This window comes from Dreissena polymorpha, chromosome 5 (genome assembly GCF_020536995.1).
Source record: "Dreissena polymorpha isolate Duluth1 chromosome 5, UMN_Dpol_1.0, whole genome shotgun sequence".
NCBI classification, from domain to species: domain Eukaryota; kingdom Metazoa; phylum Mollusca; class Bivalvia; order Myida; family Dreissenidae; genus Dreissena; species Dreissena polymorpha.
In genome coordinates this window covers 65864614-65883629 of record NC_068359.1, presented here as the reverse complement: position 1 = coordinate 65883629, position 19016 = coordinate 65864614, and the positions used below count along the sequence as shown (strand labels likewise).

Sequence of the window (19016 nt, the reverse complement as noted above, 5' to 3'; positions counted from 1 at the left end):
GTTCAATTAACATGAAATTCTATTTGCTATCAACATAAACATTAATTGCCAAATAAACAAAGTTTGACGGAAGGAGAGACGGACAGACAGACGGACCGATCACTATATGCCCTCCTTTGGGGGCATAAAAATACATATTGGATATAATTTTATTAAGGTTTTTATACATCAACTATTATTCCTGCCTACTAACCAGTAGATAGTGCTAATTTCAGGAAGGGTTTACTATTGACTTAGAAGTCATATCACCAATGAGACATTTAAATGAGCCTTGTTCTGAGAAAACTGTGCATAATGCATTTGCTTAAAGTGTCTTCCCAGATTAGCCTGTGCAGTACACACAGGCTTATCAGGGACAACACTTTCCGTCTCAATTGGATTTTTGCTAAGAAGAGAATGCATTTAAACAAAAAATGTCATAAAATTGGAATGTGTTGTTCCTGATTAGCCTGTGCGAACTGCACATGCTAACTTGGGACGACACTTTACGCACATGCATTATGCCCAATTTTCTCAGAAGGCGACTCAAATGGAAATTAAGAAATTGATACATATTGCTCTAATAAGCCCAGAGTTGTTATGTCATAGATCTATCCTTATACCATATTGCTCAACCTAAAACAATAAGAAAATTGGCTGTCAGTTGTAGTGTATTCAAGTCACTGAGACCTTGACCTTTGACCTGAAAATCAATAGGGGTCATCTGCCAGTCATAATCAATGTACCTATGAAGTTTTATTATCCTAGGCCTCAGTGTTCTCGAGTTATCATACGGAAACCATTTAGTGGACGGACAGACAGACATACGGACAGACGGACCGACATGTGCAAAACTATATACCCCCTCTTCTTCGAAGGGGGCATAAATATAATGAGTAATTACTAAAACAGACATCTTCATACAGCGATAACCATGATTACTTTCATCATTTCTGTACATGAAAACAAGAGCTTTGTTTGTGAAACACAATGCCCCCTATGCCCTACTGCTCTTTGAACCCATATATTTTACCTTTAACCTTGAAGGATGACCTTAACATTGACCTTTCAACACTCAAAATGTGCAGAAGCTCCATGACATATACATGCATGCCAAATATAAAGTTGCTATATTAAATATTTCAAAATTCATAACCAAGGACAGGTTAAGCTTTGGTACTGGCACACATACAATGACAGACAGACAGGCCAAAAACAATATACTCCTGATCAATCGACCCGGGGCATACAAATGATATTTTGCTGTAAGTTATTAATTATCTTAGCAAGATGAGTTAATAAGAACCAACAATAAATGTAATTTAGCTGATTATTTGACTTAGTTACAAGGAAAATCTACAAACCACATTTAAATATGCCTACACTTTTACTAATTTTTCACTTTTACAGTTTGCATATGAGGAATTTAATTCATTTTTATAAAAATGCATATATCAATTTACTTTTGTTGTTTTACACGTAATTTGCCATTAAAAACATAGTGATAAAATATAAATTTGTCATTATGAACTATTTATCGTTTAGTCATTAGGTTTTCAAATGTTGCCGATTGCAAGATACAAATGATAATACAATGTATCTAATGTAACTTCTTTAAAAGCATGGATGGTAATTAAGTTTTTTCAATGTACATTATTAAATATTTCACTATGTTACTAAAATCAATTTGAAAGCATCAGCAAAATTACCAAAATCTTTATTAAAAACTTGTTTTGTCAATAATAGTAAATCATAAATATATATATTCTATACCTTTGGTGTTGAATTGTTATTGACATCTGTCAATGTATCATCGCATAGATGGGATAGACCCGCTGTTTGATCATCTACATGTACTACCAATTTTGAAGTTTTTACTAATGGCTTGGAAACCCTTGTACATTTTGTCTTCGTCAATTCAACTCGTTGACTAGGAATGAACTGAAATGAAGTAAATATACATTTATTAAGTTATCTCTTAAAGTACTGTGTTACATAATGTTTACCCTTTTCATGTTCCCGAATTCTGCATAACACTAAACCATAAAGATGAAACAATATATGAAATGTTTCATTTATTTTAATTAAAATCATTAATTAAAAATGTGAAATTCTGTACTATTATAAAATTTATCATATGTTGCATTGTTTTAAAATTTAATTTTCTTTAAATATGTCAGAATGTAATTGTATTAGGAAAAAGCTTAATTATAAAATTGATGTCAGTGCATAACACAGAAAGGGTTATTTAAAAAATAAATAAATTAATAAATAAATAAATAAATAAATAAATAAATATATATATATATATATATATATATATATATATATATATATATATATATATATATATATATATATATATATATATATATATATATATATATATACAATTTAAGGTAACTTTGTGAGGGACATACATTTGTTACAAATCATCAGACTAGGACAAGCTGATAGTATGTGTATCTCCTCTTGGTAGTGATTCTTCCATTGATGCTCATTGAATAACATTATTTAGTAACTGTTGTTGAGATAGACGGACAAACAGACAGATAAATATATGATACCCCCCAAAATAATTAAGGGGGTAGCATAAAACATATACATGTAGACAACACTTACCCATGGTTTGTTTGGTTGTCTAATTCCAGTATATGTTCCCATTCTTGGGAGGGCTATTTCAGGAAGCATGAACTTCATATAGAAGGCTAGCAATTTGGGTAACATTTCCGTCTCCCATAATTTACAGTTCGTTTGTATTCGTTCAATGAACATGTCATATGGTTTTGATCGTCTTACCACAAAATCACACCATGGTCTTTCAAAGATATTTAATTGTCATTGAATTTGGTAATAAAAGCTATGGGTTTTTTAAAGAAGAATTTTCCATTTTACACATTCCAAACACAAATTTGGCACTTTTTCAACAGCTTCTTTTATTAAAAATAAATTTGTTTGCAGCAGATTCTTAATTTCCAAAAGACCATTAGATTCTTTTGATAAGACAATTCCATCAGTTGAAGCTGCTAGAAAGGGGTGTTCTTTACAAATTCTCAATCCAGTTCTCTGCATTTCAACATATCATTTAACATTTTTATATTCTATGATAGTATTGTCCTCTTGTGCCAGTCCTCTTATTGTATGGATGTTACCAGAGAATTTGGAATACAGCATATTTTTTACTAAAGCTGTAGATACATTTGTGTTGCGGCGAGAAATAACCTTTCCAAAGTTGGAGCTAGTTAGCCTAATACTTCTTTCTTTTTTCCACAATTCTGATTGGGATTGATTAATGTTTTTTTTCAAAATCGATTTTTCAGTATCTGTTTTTAATATTTGACATTCATAAAATTGGTCACACACAGTTTTGAGTTGGTCTGCTTGTACATCATGTGAATCATCTAAATTGCTCCCATAATTAATTTTAGCTTTTTTACAAGTGTTTTCCTTCACATTTTGGAATTTACGTTTACGTCTTAATGATTTACTTTCTGGTTTAGCCTGATATTTGGCACTTGCATAATTTTTCTTTGTTTGTCTGTGCACAGCTTCAAAGAAATACTGTCCACCTTGTTCTTTGGTTACATGTTTAAATGTTCTTACAGACCATTTCTCACCCAGGTTTTTTCGCAAAGCACCACTAAAACATCGTGCGTGCCAAGATCCTCTTCCACATCGATTCACAACCTTTCCTCCATCCAATTTTGCTCTAATTGACATCCAGCTTTCGCATAAATTGGTGGTAAAATTTCCTATCAAACGATCGCTTTTGTTTGCAATTCGGTTTAAAAATACTTGCACATCCCTTACTACTTCCGTTAGTTCCGCCTTTTGACACTGTTTCTTAAATGCATTTCGGCTGTTTTCCATTTCAAGATGTGAATGCAATTTCCAAAATTTATATTGTTCGTCTATAATTTCATTAAAATAATCATTATCTCCATTTTCATTAGTTAATTGTTCAACACTGTCAATGTTTTCTTTTTCATTTTTCTTGGTGCAGAAATTACTACATTTATCATGAAAGCCTAAAATGTGATATATAGAGTTTATAATGTCTTTTTTCAATTGTTTAGAATCATTTTCGGAAGATCTCATTTTTACAGCGCATCTCACAGCGGTTGTGAGCCTTACCCGATTCAGGTTTGTTAGTTTTCCTTTTCCTTTTAGGTGAGGTTTTTCAGCCACAAGATTTTTTAGGTTTGCTCTTAAGCATTTGCACGTGTGGTTTGCACATTCCAGTTTTTTTTATACTTTTACCCAATACAGGAATTTGTTCTCGAAGTTGGGGATACACAGAACTGTCTCCATCCCCTATCAAGTAAATGTATCTCAGTCCATGTGTAGATTCTGCTTCAAGGAAGCCCTGAACTATAATATCTGTTTCCATTGCATGGGAACTTTCATGCCAGTTTTTAAAACATTGATGTGGTTTAACTTCAGAATTCGTGTTTTTTTTGCCCTAGAGCACAATATGCAATACTTATTTCTGACACCAATGTACACTAGTTTCTTTGTTTCTGCCCCGAAAATAACAGCTACACCACCTGATGCGTTGTATGTGTGTTTCTGTGTCCTTATGGACCAGCCACCATCACAAATGACAGTAATATAGGGGATTCCTTCATGAAAATGCCCCTTTTCAATAGCTTTACGCCTCTCTTCTGAATCAGCCTTCAACATTTCATCTTTAATGGACTTTGACCACCATTCACCAATAGTGTGTTCCAAGGTAGAAAATATATTTGATGTTAAAGGAGGTATATTTAAAGTGCTTAGTTGTTCTTGCAGGTCAGTTGCACCTCCTCCACTTGCCATAGTTCCCCAAACAGCTCTAACATTAACGTCGAAAAGTCCATTACCCTGTCTTTTACTTGTTTCCAGTTTGAACTCTTTATTACATCCAGCACATATGGCCATCAAAATGCTAAAAAGTCCACTCTTGCATTTTTCATATTTAAGAGTCATGGGGCTTTTATTTTTTGTTGCAATAATAATTGCTTTGGGACACAAACATACATGCGCTGTAATGCTAGATATATGTTCTTGCAAACAATCTAAATTAATCACACGATTACCTGTCAATTCTTTCTTGTATTTATTCATTCTAAATTTTAATTTATTCTTAACACTCTTTAGTAGCCTGCTGCTCCCCGCAGAATTGCATCTTATGCGACGCACTACCAACTTTGTTCCACAATTATTTGTAATTGACACTATTTGATATGGACTTACATGTTTATCAACACCAGTTTTGTATTTTTCTTTCATGTGGCGAAATAAAGCTGACTGTTTTCTCTTATTCTTTTGACTGTTGCGGCCAACAGCTTGTCCAAACAACCTTCTATTTCTTCCATACTTGTCTTTCTTCATTACAGCCATAATTAAAACAATTGTAACACACAAGAGTACACAAAAAATGAAGTTTAAAGCACTAAACAAACTTTTAGTCGAATACGCTACACACTGTGACACGTTTGATTCACCATGCTTTTCTCAATTTTCATTCACATAATTTAACGTTATGATACACGGTGAAACTTACCTTATGTATATCGAAACATCGAAACACATAAGAATTAAACGGTTGGTAGAAAAATGTTTATATTAGTTAATAAAAGTATTTCAATGAGTAACTTACCTTGATCAACAATAGGTTAACACAGCAACACCAATTTGTAGATAACACTTGCTATTGACTGTTGTTACCATCGTCGGAAGTGACCCGAATGACATACATTTCGAGACATGCTGGTTTGTTTACATTTTGTTATGAATGAAAAAAATGGCGATACCGAACGTCATTAGTGTGATACGTGTTAATTAGGGGCTGTTCTTCTCAAGGGGGTAAATTACATTACAATCCTCTAAGACTTTGTTCTTCAGATATTCATTTTTACATGTGAACAAAAAGTTTGTGTCCAATTGGTCTCCTATTTGTGTTTGGACGCCCAGCGAATTAGCTATTGTTTCACATGTCGAAGAATTAATGGACATATTCAATTTTAGTATGCAGTTTAATATTGTAAACTCCAGTGGTCACTGATATATAACTAATTTTAAATCACAGGTATAAAGGTAGCAGAAAAATTGGTATCCATTTTTAAAGCATTTTCAATCATTTCAGAAAGTGATATGTCCTTAATTATTATGTTGATAGAATTGAAGTCTTAAATTATGCTATGGGGATGATTTAACTTCAAGTCATGTATTAACTATTAAATCAAACGTCAGGAATCGTTATGTGTGCACTGGCCAATGGATGCATGCTTAATACTTTTCCTGTCATAACGTACGTACATTCGCCTTTGTCTATCAGTCAAAAAGTAGGTTAATTATTAACACAGCTGATCAAATTGAATCCTCAATGGATCTTTTGTTAAGGTGTCACAGTTAAGCTTTATGAACAATTAAAATGACGTGTTGACTTCATAAGTTATGACGGTTGCACTAACTGTAACGGCATCTATTATGGCATAGGCTAGTCATGCATCTTCTCTGCGATTTGAGTTAGATCGTGAAGGTTGATTTATCAATTAATGGGTCAATTGATTGATTGATAGTAGAGCTTTTGGAATCTCACAGTAATCCTTCCAGAGCTTGTAAAATATTTGGTCGGTACATACGATCAAATTGATAAAAGCTTTTGGACCTTCTGGAGGTCGCAATTGGTGAACCCGGAACTGTATCCATATATATTAATGTCCTTCACTTATATAACTCTTTTATTTTACATCTTTTGAACAGTTTGAACCATTTGCTTAAAGTGACACCTGTCAGGGTGTACACGTATTTATAACCCTTATAAAGTGCGAAATTTGAAGTTATGCTGAAATAACTCAGATATGCTGAATAACCCGCTTAAAAATAATAAAACATATCATAGTTCAAAATGTCGTCACAAATGTATGTTATCCTAGCAGTTGTGATGCTCATATAAGTAACTGAGTGTAGTATTATTTCAGGTACTGTTACAGAGGATTGGCATATTTGTATTGTTTAAAATCGATGTACCAGCTGAAAAAATATTCGTTGTTCAATATAATATACCTTTTCTCGCCATTTGGTAATCAGTGCAAACGTTTTTAATTTCAGATGTAAACAAGTATTAGTTTTCAGATGGTTTAACACCTACCAGTATTTGATCACAGTGTCGGGACATTTGCGTCTAACATAGGCGGACTTGATTCAACGTCACTCGGTGCATGTGCTTTTAGTTTTTGCTCACACATTTGATGGTTAGAGCTTTTTCCGATTACCCCGACCAACGGAATATATTTTGGCACAATCGTTATAAGCATGCATCCGCATGACCGTACACAACAGAACCACCGCGCACCCAGATATAAAAACACGCATATACGCATATAAACACACGAGAGTATAGAGCACAAATACGTGGTCGTATGTCAAAGTGTTCATATGAATTGCAATTTACCAATAAATCATTTTCGTTAGTATTAACTATTCTGAACAAATACATCTCTTTGCCGAACACACTATCAGCAAAACAAGCTTGGATGCCAGTATTATTAGTTCGACAAAAGTACCCTACACGTCGGAAATCATCTTACACCTGCCATAGTTGGCTCCCAGTATAAAATTTTGCGCTTTAAAGTCAAATGTATTATTGGTTCCATGTAATAAAATAATGCAGTACATGTATCAAAAAGATAATCGAGCGAGCAACGTAGTCCAATTCACGTAGGCAAACACAGGCGAAATAGAAGAATAATAAATAAACAAAGCTAATGGTACATGTCCATGACACACATAAACAACAGAATGGGGCGCATGGACGAATGATTGATTATAAAGCGAATGCAGAAATAAAAATGGAGTTGTAATGTTCCAACAGTATTCATAATTGTCTAAATGATAAATATCTACATTAAGAGGCACTAGAAAGTACATAGTTTATACTACGTATGTGTAACGGTTTCTAGCTATAAAACCGGTGATAGAAACATGCAGTTGTCAGAGGACTGCATACAATACAGAGTGAAGAATACCTTGATGTATTTGTACAAATACACGTCAGATTCATTGGAAGATGTTTTCGAATATATTCGATCTACTTGGTTATCCCCGCTGCTTGAAGAACGTGCGACGAGAGCGTCTCGGTTAAACTAACGTCAATAATAAGCGTGCATGGATGACGTCAGCTGTGTTATCTGCTCCGGGACGGGAATTCAGAGATGCGGAGGAAAGCACGCAAGATCCTGTTATTCCTGGACAACGCTGCGTCCCACACCGCCGACATGGACCTGAGCCACGTCCAGTTGAGCTTTCTTCCGGCCAACACTACGTCCCAGCTGCAGCCGCTGGACCAGGGAGTTATTCGAGCGTTCAAGGCTGTCTACAGTAGGTTCATGCTGCGAGCTCTGCTGGCCACAATGGAGGAGACTGACGACTCTGCCAGTCTGCACGCAATCAAGTAGACAGTTAAGGAGTGTCAGGCAACACAAGCTTCAACGATCCAGAAGTGTTTCAGAGCCTGCGGATTCACAGCGGAGACCACGGTTACTAGCGACGACGAGTACCCCGACGACGACATCCCTCTCGCGGACCACGTCCTGCTTTTCCGATTCCAGTTGGATGAGCTCACATTACCTGACACAGACGTCGAGACTCATGACTCCGAGTGGAAAGCAGACATCGTTAACTGCTATAGAGAGGACGCCGCCGACGCCGCCGACGATGTGGACCAGACTCAAAGGGAAACGCCGGAAGTGCCTCCAGTGACTCTCAGAGAGATCCGCGACTTTGCTCTCCGTCTGCAGCGGTAAGGACATAAGACGGATGGCGACTTCCTGGCAACTGCAGACACCCTCATCAACAGTTTAGAGATTAAGATCGTGAAACAGAAATGTGCACTGAAGCAGAGAGTGATCTTGGACTTTTTCAAGAAATTGTGAACTTCGTGCATGTGAAGGTTTTGACACGACTTGCTGATATTATGAATGTCTTTAAAATATGACGCTGTTTTTTTGTTTGTGTGTATGTTTTGTGAAATGTGTTATGTCTTGAATAATAAATCGTGTGTCCATAACAATCGTATTTGTGTCGGTATTCGTCATAATTGTCCTTGACGTTTTGCGCTTGCTATTTGTAGCAAATAAAACTTAATTAATTCAGAGCTATTTATAGCCAACTCGATCACGACTCATTCGCCTATATGACAAATGTCACGAACGCATGTACATTTACGTGCATGTATAAAGCACCACGCTCACTTTGGGATTAATCAAAATAAGTCGGTATTGAATTTTGTTTGCTTTTAATCGAATAAAAACTCATTTTTTGAAGAATACTTTAAACATAAACATTACATTAGTATTGTTATTACATGGTACATGTAAATGTATATGGTTTGTTGTATTCTTATATGATTTTGAACACAATGCATACAATGTATTTTTCGGCAATATGCCTTCTCTTGGTAAACCGAAACTCTCTGAAAACCGGATGATCAGGTCGGTCTCCAGACCGTCCGGTTCACAGAGAGTCTACTGTATGTATGATCTACTGTAATTTTGAACCTTAAAACACTTAAAGATTTTACTTTTTAACGTTATTAGGAGATTGTAGTTTTAAATGTTCTTAAAAATGGATTTACATTTGATGGAGGCATGGGCAACCGAAACATGTTTTTATATGTTTTTAGGGGAGTTTTAAATATAGTATTTCTACGAGTCAGTGCGTTGAGACGTCTGTATCAAATGTTTTTAAGACTTAACATCAAGTTATTAAAGACGTATTTTAAAATGTACGTATTTGATTTTAAAAGATTCACTTTTATTTAGTGAGTTGCTGTTTACCATTGCATATTTAAATAAATCTTTAAACAATCTTTTGAATATGTTGATACGAGTTACTTAAAATCTGTTTGAAAACAACTGTCGTTGTCATACGCTACATTCGCAGCAAAATGTGTTAGCTAGACTTCCAACCTGCATGTGCATTATCAAGTCCTTTGTCATGTTTAGCTGAAATGTTAGAAACAATGAAACTATAGAAACAGTGTCAAGAGATATAGTTGTGTTACTAGATGCTATTGGTTTATACGACTGAAATATATTTTTAAATCTAAAGTGAACCTGGTTTTGTAAATATTGACCAAGAACTTACAGGTATAGAGTGTGGCGATTTTCATGTTGACTTAAATGCTCTCCCGTCCTGTGTTGCCTGTCATCCGTACGATTTGTTTACCTAAGAATTGTGGCAATTCATGTCCAAACTTTAAACGTTGAACCCTAGTAAGATGTATGTTGCAGTCACGCGCCTGCCAACATAAACGTAGATGATATGATCGATAATTTTATTCTTCTGAAAAGCAATTATTAAAATGGAAATACTTGAGTCTCTTAACATGTGTGTAAACAATAAACAGTATTCAAATGGGTTGAACAAAATAATTTTTTTTAATTAATGATTCACGTAACCTTTTTAATGAAAGGGAGATATTCTGAAACCAATTGGAATGCTATGCATATTATGGTATACACTGTTCTATTAAATACTAGTTTTTTGAATTCTCCCTATATAAAGAATTTCTTTAAAAGACTGCATGGTTATTGGTATTATAAACATTTAATTAACACTTAACTTAAACGCTGAAAACCGTGATGTCAACAATATGCTAACACTTGGTTGTCGTCATAGATTAATAGGCTGCTGAATGCTGATTATGTTAAAATGATACATACAAAAGGCAGCTTGTTTTTTTAGTTTGCTCTCCTGATTAAATTATATTGTTACACTTGATTATTGATGTGTCTTGTATGGTGAAATGGATACAATTAAAACAGCAGGACTTAACACTTCAAGCTTCTTTATGCTTTTAGATATTTTGATTTTTATGATATATGTTTTTTTGGAGGGAAGGGTGAGGGTACTCCACCCTAGAGCCATGCGTAGTTGTCTAAACCAATAAGTGAGAATTGTATCCGCAGATTAGAAATCATTCGAAAGATCGAATTCCCATCAGTCTGTAATAGCTTTTAGTTGTCTTGATTTATAAAAGCCCCTCTCCACTGTGGCAAAACATAGAAAACGCAATAAGTACTCTTTTGTTGATTTTTGTTGGAAGTAGAAACGAAAGATAAGTTTAATTGTAATATTTTTACATTTATGTCATGTTCTGTGAAGAATGGTAAGTTTTTTTCTTGGTTTCCTATATACATATATATATAAATAAATAAATAAATACATAAATAAATAAATAAATATATATATATATATATATATATATATATATATATATATATATATATATATATATATATATATTTATATATATATATATATATATATATATATATATATATATATATATATATATATATATATATATATATATATATACACTGAGGGCAGCATGTTCACAAAGAATCCTCTTCAATTCATCCTTCATTAACTGTACAAGTAAGTTCATATTAACACCAGTTTGTTATGATGTGCCTTCTCAGGCTACACTTCCTTTGTAAGTAATATTTAGCATCGGAGTTCCAGCATCGCTGCGGAAGCTGCTGTATCTTTATATCCCATTCTTACGTCCAATCTCTTCTATAGGCATTCTGTCAGGGAAAGGGATGAAGAAGCAGTACTCGACTCTTGTTCACTGAAGGTGCCAGTACGGACTTAGCTGGTTAAACAAAGTGGCAGGCTTTTCGGACAAATATAAAATAAACACGTTAAGTCCCTTCATGATAATAAAATTATTGAGCGTTTTACTAGCACTTAATCATGTAGGCAGCTATAATTGAAATCATTGCAAAAGTAAAACAATGGTTCGTATAATGATATGTGTTTATGTTAACATTTACTGGGTTTTATTAACACTTTTGCTTCTCGTAAGACTATACCCTACCAGTGAGGTTTCTTCCTGGTAACTCTGCCCCCCTTGCCCCTTCCACACAAACAAACGGATGAAAGAGCCATAACAAATCTTTAAGTAAAGACTAAATAGTTAGAAAAATGCAGCCTATAGTGAATACTATTAACGCTTTTACGAGTGAATTAATTTAAGTAGGTATTAATCTGTGGATACTAGCCGGATGCTCACATTATTTTTATATATACAAACTTGTCAACATTGACATAATTTATCTAGACACTTAACGTTACGTCACGTGAACGCGCTCTATTTGCCGGCGTTTCGACTCTCTCTAATGAATTTTTCGGTACATCGTTAACTGCATGTGTGGATAATTTGGTCAATGAAACACGGGTAAAACTTTTGTTTGCAAGGTCAAGTCTTTGGCTATTTCAATTTTGTCGCAGTTTTAAATCTCCTAAAACATCGGAAAAATACCATTTTAGGTTGTTTACACCCAACGTGCACCCAACCTATATTTTTTCCAGTTATGACACATAAGCCAATGTACAGATTACGTTTTATTTCATAAAAAATATCAGCAAAAGTTTTGGAGCCTTTTACAAATGGCAGTATATAGCAGCGGGTTGCGAAAACTTAAAAAACTTAACAGGAGTTCAAGTATTCAACATTAATTTCGTTAAGTGCTTTACAAAAAAGGCGACCAGCAACAAGGTGAAGTGTTTCTATGTATGCATAAAGATATACGAAACAACATACCTCTTGATAATTAAAAACAAAACAAATGTTACATGTAAGCGTAACCAAAAAATGCGCACACAAGTTGAAGTCTCAAGACTTTCATCAATACAATCATTGAATTGGAAGATCAATCTGACAAGTTTCTATGACGAATTTCCTCAATTCGAACTTCAATACAGTCATGTATTTTGAGTGCATCATGCATCATGATAATTCAAATTTCACTTTTTAAGTCGTTTGAACGAGACCACTTAGTTTTGTTAATGACTTATTTAATTTAACGAGATATACTACTCGTGATCATGACTAATTTAGTCCGGCAAGATAGCAAAAGCACCAAATCAAATAAAAGAAATATTATGTCAACTGTCTTTGTACCTTAGTGACATGGGCGTTCGCTAACTGGTTAAATCGAGGGGTTCATATTGCCTTCCTTCCTAGGAACTGACATGAAAGATAGGAATCGAAAGAAAAGATGCTCATCAAAAAAGGTGTCTTATGACGTAAAAACTAGCTGGCCCTCAACTGACATGGTTTACACTAAAATACACAGGCTAGTCCTTATTTGAAATAGTTTACACTAAAATTCACAGGCTGGTCATCAACTTATATGGTTTACACTTTAATACACAGGCTTGTACTCAACTGACATGGTTTACACTATACTATTCTGGCTGTCCCTCAACTGACATTTTTTACACAATAATACACAGGATAGTCCTCAACTGACATGGTTTACACTATACTACATAGGCTGGTCCTCAACTGACGTAGTTTACACTATAATACACAGGATGGTCCTCAACTAAAATTGTTTACACTATAATACACAGGCTGGTCCTTAACTGACAGGGTTAACAGGGTTAACACTATAATACACAGGCTGGTCCTTAACTGACAGGTTTAACACTATAATTCACAGTCTGGTAATCAACTGACGCTTTTAAGAATAAATTAAAATTATTGTTTAGCTTATTAGATATTTTTATGTTAAATGTCGAAAAAACTCAATGGAGTGAATGGAATACTCACCAAGGCTCGCGCTCCCGGTGTTCTAAGCCTCGCAATATAAACTTCTCTCTATTCAACGCTAACCTAGTATTCTGTATATATGTGTTTATGTTTTTTTTTGTATTGTGCTGTTTTGTACTGTTGAGGAAATTGTTCACTCGCCTAAAATAAAGGAACAACTAGTTGTATAGTTGTATATAATGGGAATGCAATATTGCTCCAGTAGCGGAAGTTTCACTTCTTTATATTACACTTGAATACACAGGCATGTCCTCAACTGGCATGGTTTACACTATGATACCCAGGCTGGTTATCAACTGACAAGATTATCACTACAATACACAGGTTGGTCCTCAAACTGACAGGGTTTACAGATAATACACAGGCTGGTCCTCAAACTGACATGGTTTACACATAATACACAGTCTGGTAATCAACTGACATGGTTTACACTATAATACACAGGCTGGCCCATAACTGACATGGTTTTTACTATAAAACACTGGCTGGTCCTCAACTTACAGTGTTTACCATATAATAAACAGGCTGATCCTCATTTGACAGGGCTTACTCCATTATACCCAGGCTGGTTATCAACTGACAGTACTAACACTATAATACACATTCTGGTTATCAACTGAAATGATTTAAAATACAATACACAGGCTGGCCCTCAACTGACAGGGTTTACAATATAATACACAGGATTGTTCTCAACCTACATGGTTTACACTATAACACAAATGCTGGACCTCAACTTACATAGTTTACACTATAATACACAGGCTGGACCTCAGCTAACAGGATTTATTTAGTTGTAACACTATTGTTCTGCTCTCTTTCTTACTATTGAGTAATTAAATGGTAATTAAATTGAATATTATTTAATTTGAGTTGCATGAGGTTTAATTTTATTCACACTTTTATGTATCATGAATATTGCTGGGCCAAGTGTTGGGTTGAGCGCTCTAAAAACCGGTTTAAGCCCCAATAATTTGAATTAACCGTTCCAAGATTGTGACCCCAGCTTCATTCTTTTATCCCATTTTCAAAGCGACATTGACGGTATAACACCCAATGAAATAAACTAGCCTTTATCCCACCTTGTTGAATAAACCTGTCGCGTAAACGGACTACTTTTTATTCTACCACTGAATGATTTTTCATAAGAAATCTATAGAGTTGACTTGAGCTTTAATACCTTTAGATCTAGTCAAGGGACATAATTTTTCGCAATTCATATAATGAATCAGCTGATTGACGGCGTCATAAAATGACATACTGATTGCGTCATTTTCCAATAATTTGTGATGTCATCTTTTGGTGTACACGAAACTAGTATGCAATGTCTGGGAATAAAACATTGAAGACGCGCTTTTTTTCGTGTTAATGTATCCTGGATGTTATTATTACAATGCATATTCTATAGACTACTTACCTCGGATGGAACCGGTGTGACGAACGATTTATATCTACATATAGATCTAGATTATTCGTTTTTATTGATTTCCAGAATGTGCGTGCCTATTTGGATGTGAAATTGTGTGTGTAGAACATACTGATGGGTGTGTATTTTGGTTCAGTAGTCTATTCAATTTGTTTTGCTTTTGGATGTAAGTAAACGTAAGGGTATTTTATTTGACGAATTAGCTTTGCCTTTTTTTATTTCATTAAAGAAAGTCTATTCGGTAAGAATAACCCGTTTGCAACATGTGTTTCAAAGCTTAACATAATTATTAAGGATTATCTTGTGTTTGGGTCATATACTACAGGATGTGAAGGCTTGATCTAGACGCCATCAACATCTGCATCGTCCATGAAAAAAGAAGGCGAGTATAGTTATTTTGATAATTTATGTTTAGAACGACCCTTTGTGTAAATCTACATGTACATGTATGTTGACATCGACATCATTTTGTCAGGAGCAATCGCCGCAATATTGGATTTTTATTATTTTCTTTCGAAAATATAATGAATTATATCAAAGAAAAATCTTCTTTTCGCGGTCGTAATGTGTTACAATTTGCAAGCTGTGTAAAATTGAATTTAGGCATATGGTGATATTTTTTCTTGTTTTACAGTTTTTGTGTGATTTGTTTTTAGGACTATTTTTGTACCATAACAAATAAAAATCTATATCACTACGCATGTGTACATTCGTAAGATATAGATTTTAAGCGCTTTTAAGAATGAATTAAAATTATTGTTTAGCTTATTAGATATATTTATGTTAAATGTCGAAAAAACTCAATGGGGTGAATGGAATACTCACCAAGGCTCGCGCTCCCGGTGTTCTAAGCCCCGCAACATAAACTTCTTTGTTCACTCGCCTTAAATAAAGGAACAACTAGTTGTATAGTTGTATATAATGGGAATGCAATATTGCTCCAGTAGCTGGAGTTTCACTTCTTTATATTACACTTGAATACACAGGCTTGTCCTCAACTGGCATGGTTTACACTATGATACCCAGGCTGGTTATCAACTGACAAGATTATCACTACAATACACAAGTTGGTCCTCAAACTTACAGGGTTTACAGATAATACACAGGCTGGTCCTCAAACTGACATGGTTTACACATAATACACAGTCTGGTAATCAACTGACATGGTTTACACTATAATACACAGGCTAGCCCTCAACTGACATGGTTAACACTATAATACACAGGCTGGTCCTCAACTGACATGGTTTACCACATAATACACAGGCTGGTCATCGACTGACATGGTTTACACTATAAATCACAGGTTGATCCTCAAATTACAGGGTTTACACTATAATACACAGGCTGGTCTTAAACTGACAGGGTTTACACTATAATAGATAGGCTGGTCTTCAAACTGACAGGGTTTACACTATACTACACGGTCTTGTCCTCAAACTGACAGGGTTTACACTATAATACACAGTCTGGTCCTCAAATGACAGGGTTTACATTAAAATATACAAGCTGGTACTCAATTGACAGGGTTTACACTAAAATACACAGGCTGGTCCTCAACCGACAGGGTTTAAACTATAATACACAGGCTGGTGCTCAACTGAAATGGTTTACACTAAAATATATAGGTTGGTGATCAACTGACATGGTTTACACTATGATACACAGTCTTATAATGAACTTACATAGTTTAAACTATAATACAGAGGCTGGTCCTCAAACTGACAGAGTTTACACTATAGTTCATAGGCTGGTTATCAACTGACAGGGTTAACACTATAATACACAGTCTGGTCTTCCAGTGACATGGTTTTCACTAAAATACACAAAAACTGGTCCTGAACTGAGAGGGTTTACATAAAAATACACAGACTGGTCCTCAACTGACAGGGTTTACACAATAAAAACTCACAAGGTTCACTTTATAATGCATCGACTGGTCCTTAAATGACAGGGTTTACACGATTATACACAGGCTGGTTATCATCAGACTGGGTTTATACTATAATACACAGGCTAGCCCTCAACTGACATGGTTTACACTATAATACACAGGCTGGTCCTCAACTGACATGGTTTGCACTATAATACACAGGCTGGCCCTCAACTGACATGGTTTACACTATAATACACAGACTGGTCCTCAACTGACATGGTTTACACTATAATACACAGGCTGGTCCTCAACGAACATGGTTTACACTATAATACACAGTCTGGCACTCAACTGACATGGTTTACACTATAATAGACAGGCTGGTCCTCAACTGACATAGTGCCGTGGTGTAATGGATATGGTGTCCGCCTTGCGACCGGGGGGTCACGGGATCGATCCCCACCGTGGGAGCGTTCTTTAGATCTCCCCCAAAGACATCAAGTACTGGTTCTAGGCCCAGGAAACGGACTCGAGAGCGTTTATATAAGCCTAAGTCTTTCGACGCAATCGAGCTAAAATAAATAGGTTTAAACTAACTGACATAGTGCACACTATAATACACAGGCTGGCCCTCAACTGACATGGTTTAAACTATAATACACAGGCTGGTCCTCAACTGACATAGTGCACACTATTATACACAGACTGGTCCTCAACTTACATGGTTTACACTATAATACACAGACTGGTCTTCAACTGACATAGTTCACACATAATACACAGGCTGGTCCTCAATCGACAGGGTTTATACTATAATACACAGGCTTGTCCTCAACTGAAACAGTTAACACTATAATACACGCACTGGTCATCAACTAACATAATGTACACAATAATACACAGGCTGGACCCCAACTCACCGGGTTTAAACAATGATACACAGACTGGTCCTCATCTGACAGGGTTTACACTATAATACACAGGCTGAACCTCACATGACAGGGCTATTCTAAAATACACAGGTTGGTCATCAACTGACATTGTTTACACTCTTACATACAAGAGGGGCTCAACTGACAAGGTTTTCACTATAATGCACAGGCTGGTTCTCAACTGCAGCACTTAAACAAAACGTAAACATACATTCACTAAATCAATTATCAAAGCCCGATGGCATAAAGTTTAAATAAATGTTAGTGCATTTTTGCAACACTTCATGTTGTAAGCTAAAATCTACATACGATTGATTGAATCTTTGAAATTCGCATAAAATCATGCTTTGGAACGAAAGCATTTGCATTATTCATCAAGTAATGTATTGATATAAGTAGCCAACAGGTATTAAATGTATACGCCACTGTGAATTAAAAGTTGGGGACTTAAAATGACGAGAGCATTCGTTGTAATATACCAAAATAATATTCGTACCGTACGTTGTGCGTATTTTTTCCATAGCTGATATTTTTTTTAGCTTTGTACATTTGACTGTATCTACCTTTAATATACCAACGAGTACATGTAACAGAGAATTTTTTAATCTTTCTACATGCGGATTTATTCTCACAATTAGTTTCACCTTTTATCTCGAATTCAGTCTTAAAGAGCTGTATACGCCGTTCGTTAGAAAGCGCCTTACATAGCTGCATACGACGTAAGTTGTATACTGTCGACAATTGTATAAAGTCTATCGCAGTTGCGTATGGTTGAATACGGTCTAACACAATTGCACACGTTTGACATTTTTGCACCCAATCATAAAATGACGGTTTAAGCATTCAGGAGTTAAAGCATGCTGCACACATGTCCTAGTTTTATTTATTCATTCATTGTCAATTAAAATAAGTCTTACTTATTTTAACTTATCAATTAAAGGTAGATCAGTATCAATTTTCTACATTTAATGTTTTACAGGTGACACTTTCCTTGTTTTATTATTTATTTTTAATAAAAACAATATTATAAATCTACGGACTGTTAATAAAACATTTTTGATAACTTTTATAATAAATTATAATGATAACATAGCATTCACGAAATCGTACTTGTTTTATTGCCAAAAAAGCTAGAAAAATGCAGTTGTTAAATGAGAAAATACAACCTAGAACAGTATAAACTATAATATT

General features: G+C 34.9%; 2 protein-coding genes across 2 annotated transcripts in view; both read left to right on the top strand.

Moving 5' to 3' along the window:
* Positions 1-19016, top strand: part of LOC127832364 (tenascin-X-like) — a 169982-nt gene that overhangs the window by 104729 nt on the left and 46237 nt on the right. The gene's annotated exons all lie outside the window — the stretch shown is intronic.
* LOC127831290 (tigger transposable element-derived protein 6-like) lies at positions 8178-8768 on the top strand. The gene is made up of 2 exons (XM_052356265.1): positions 8178-8416; positions 8474-8768. Exons 1-2 carry the CDS (start codon positions 8178-8180, stop codon positions 8766-8768), a joined length of 534 nt encoding a protein of 177 aa, XP_052212225.1.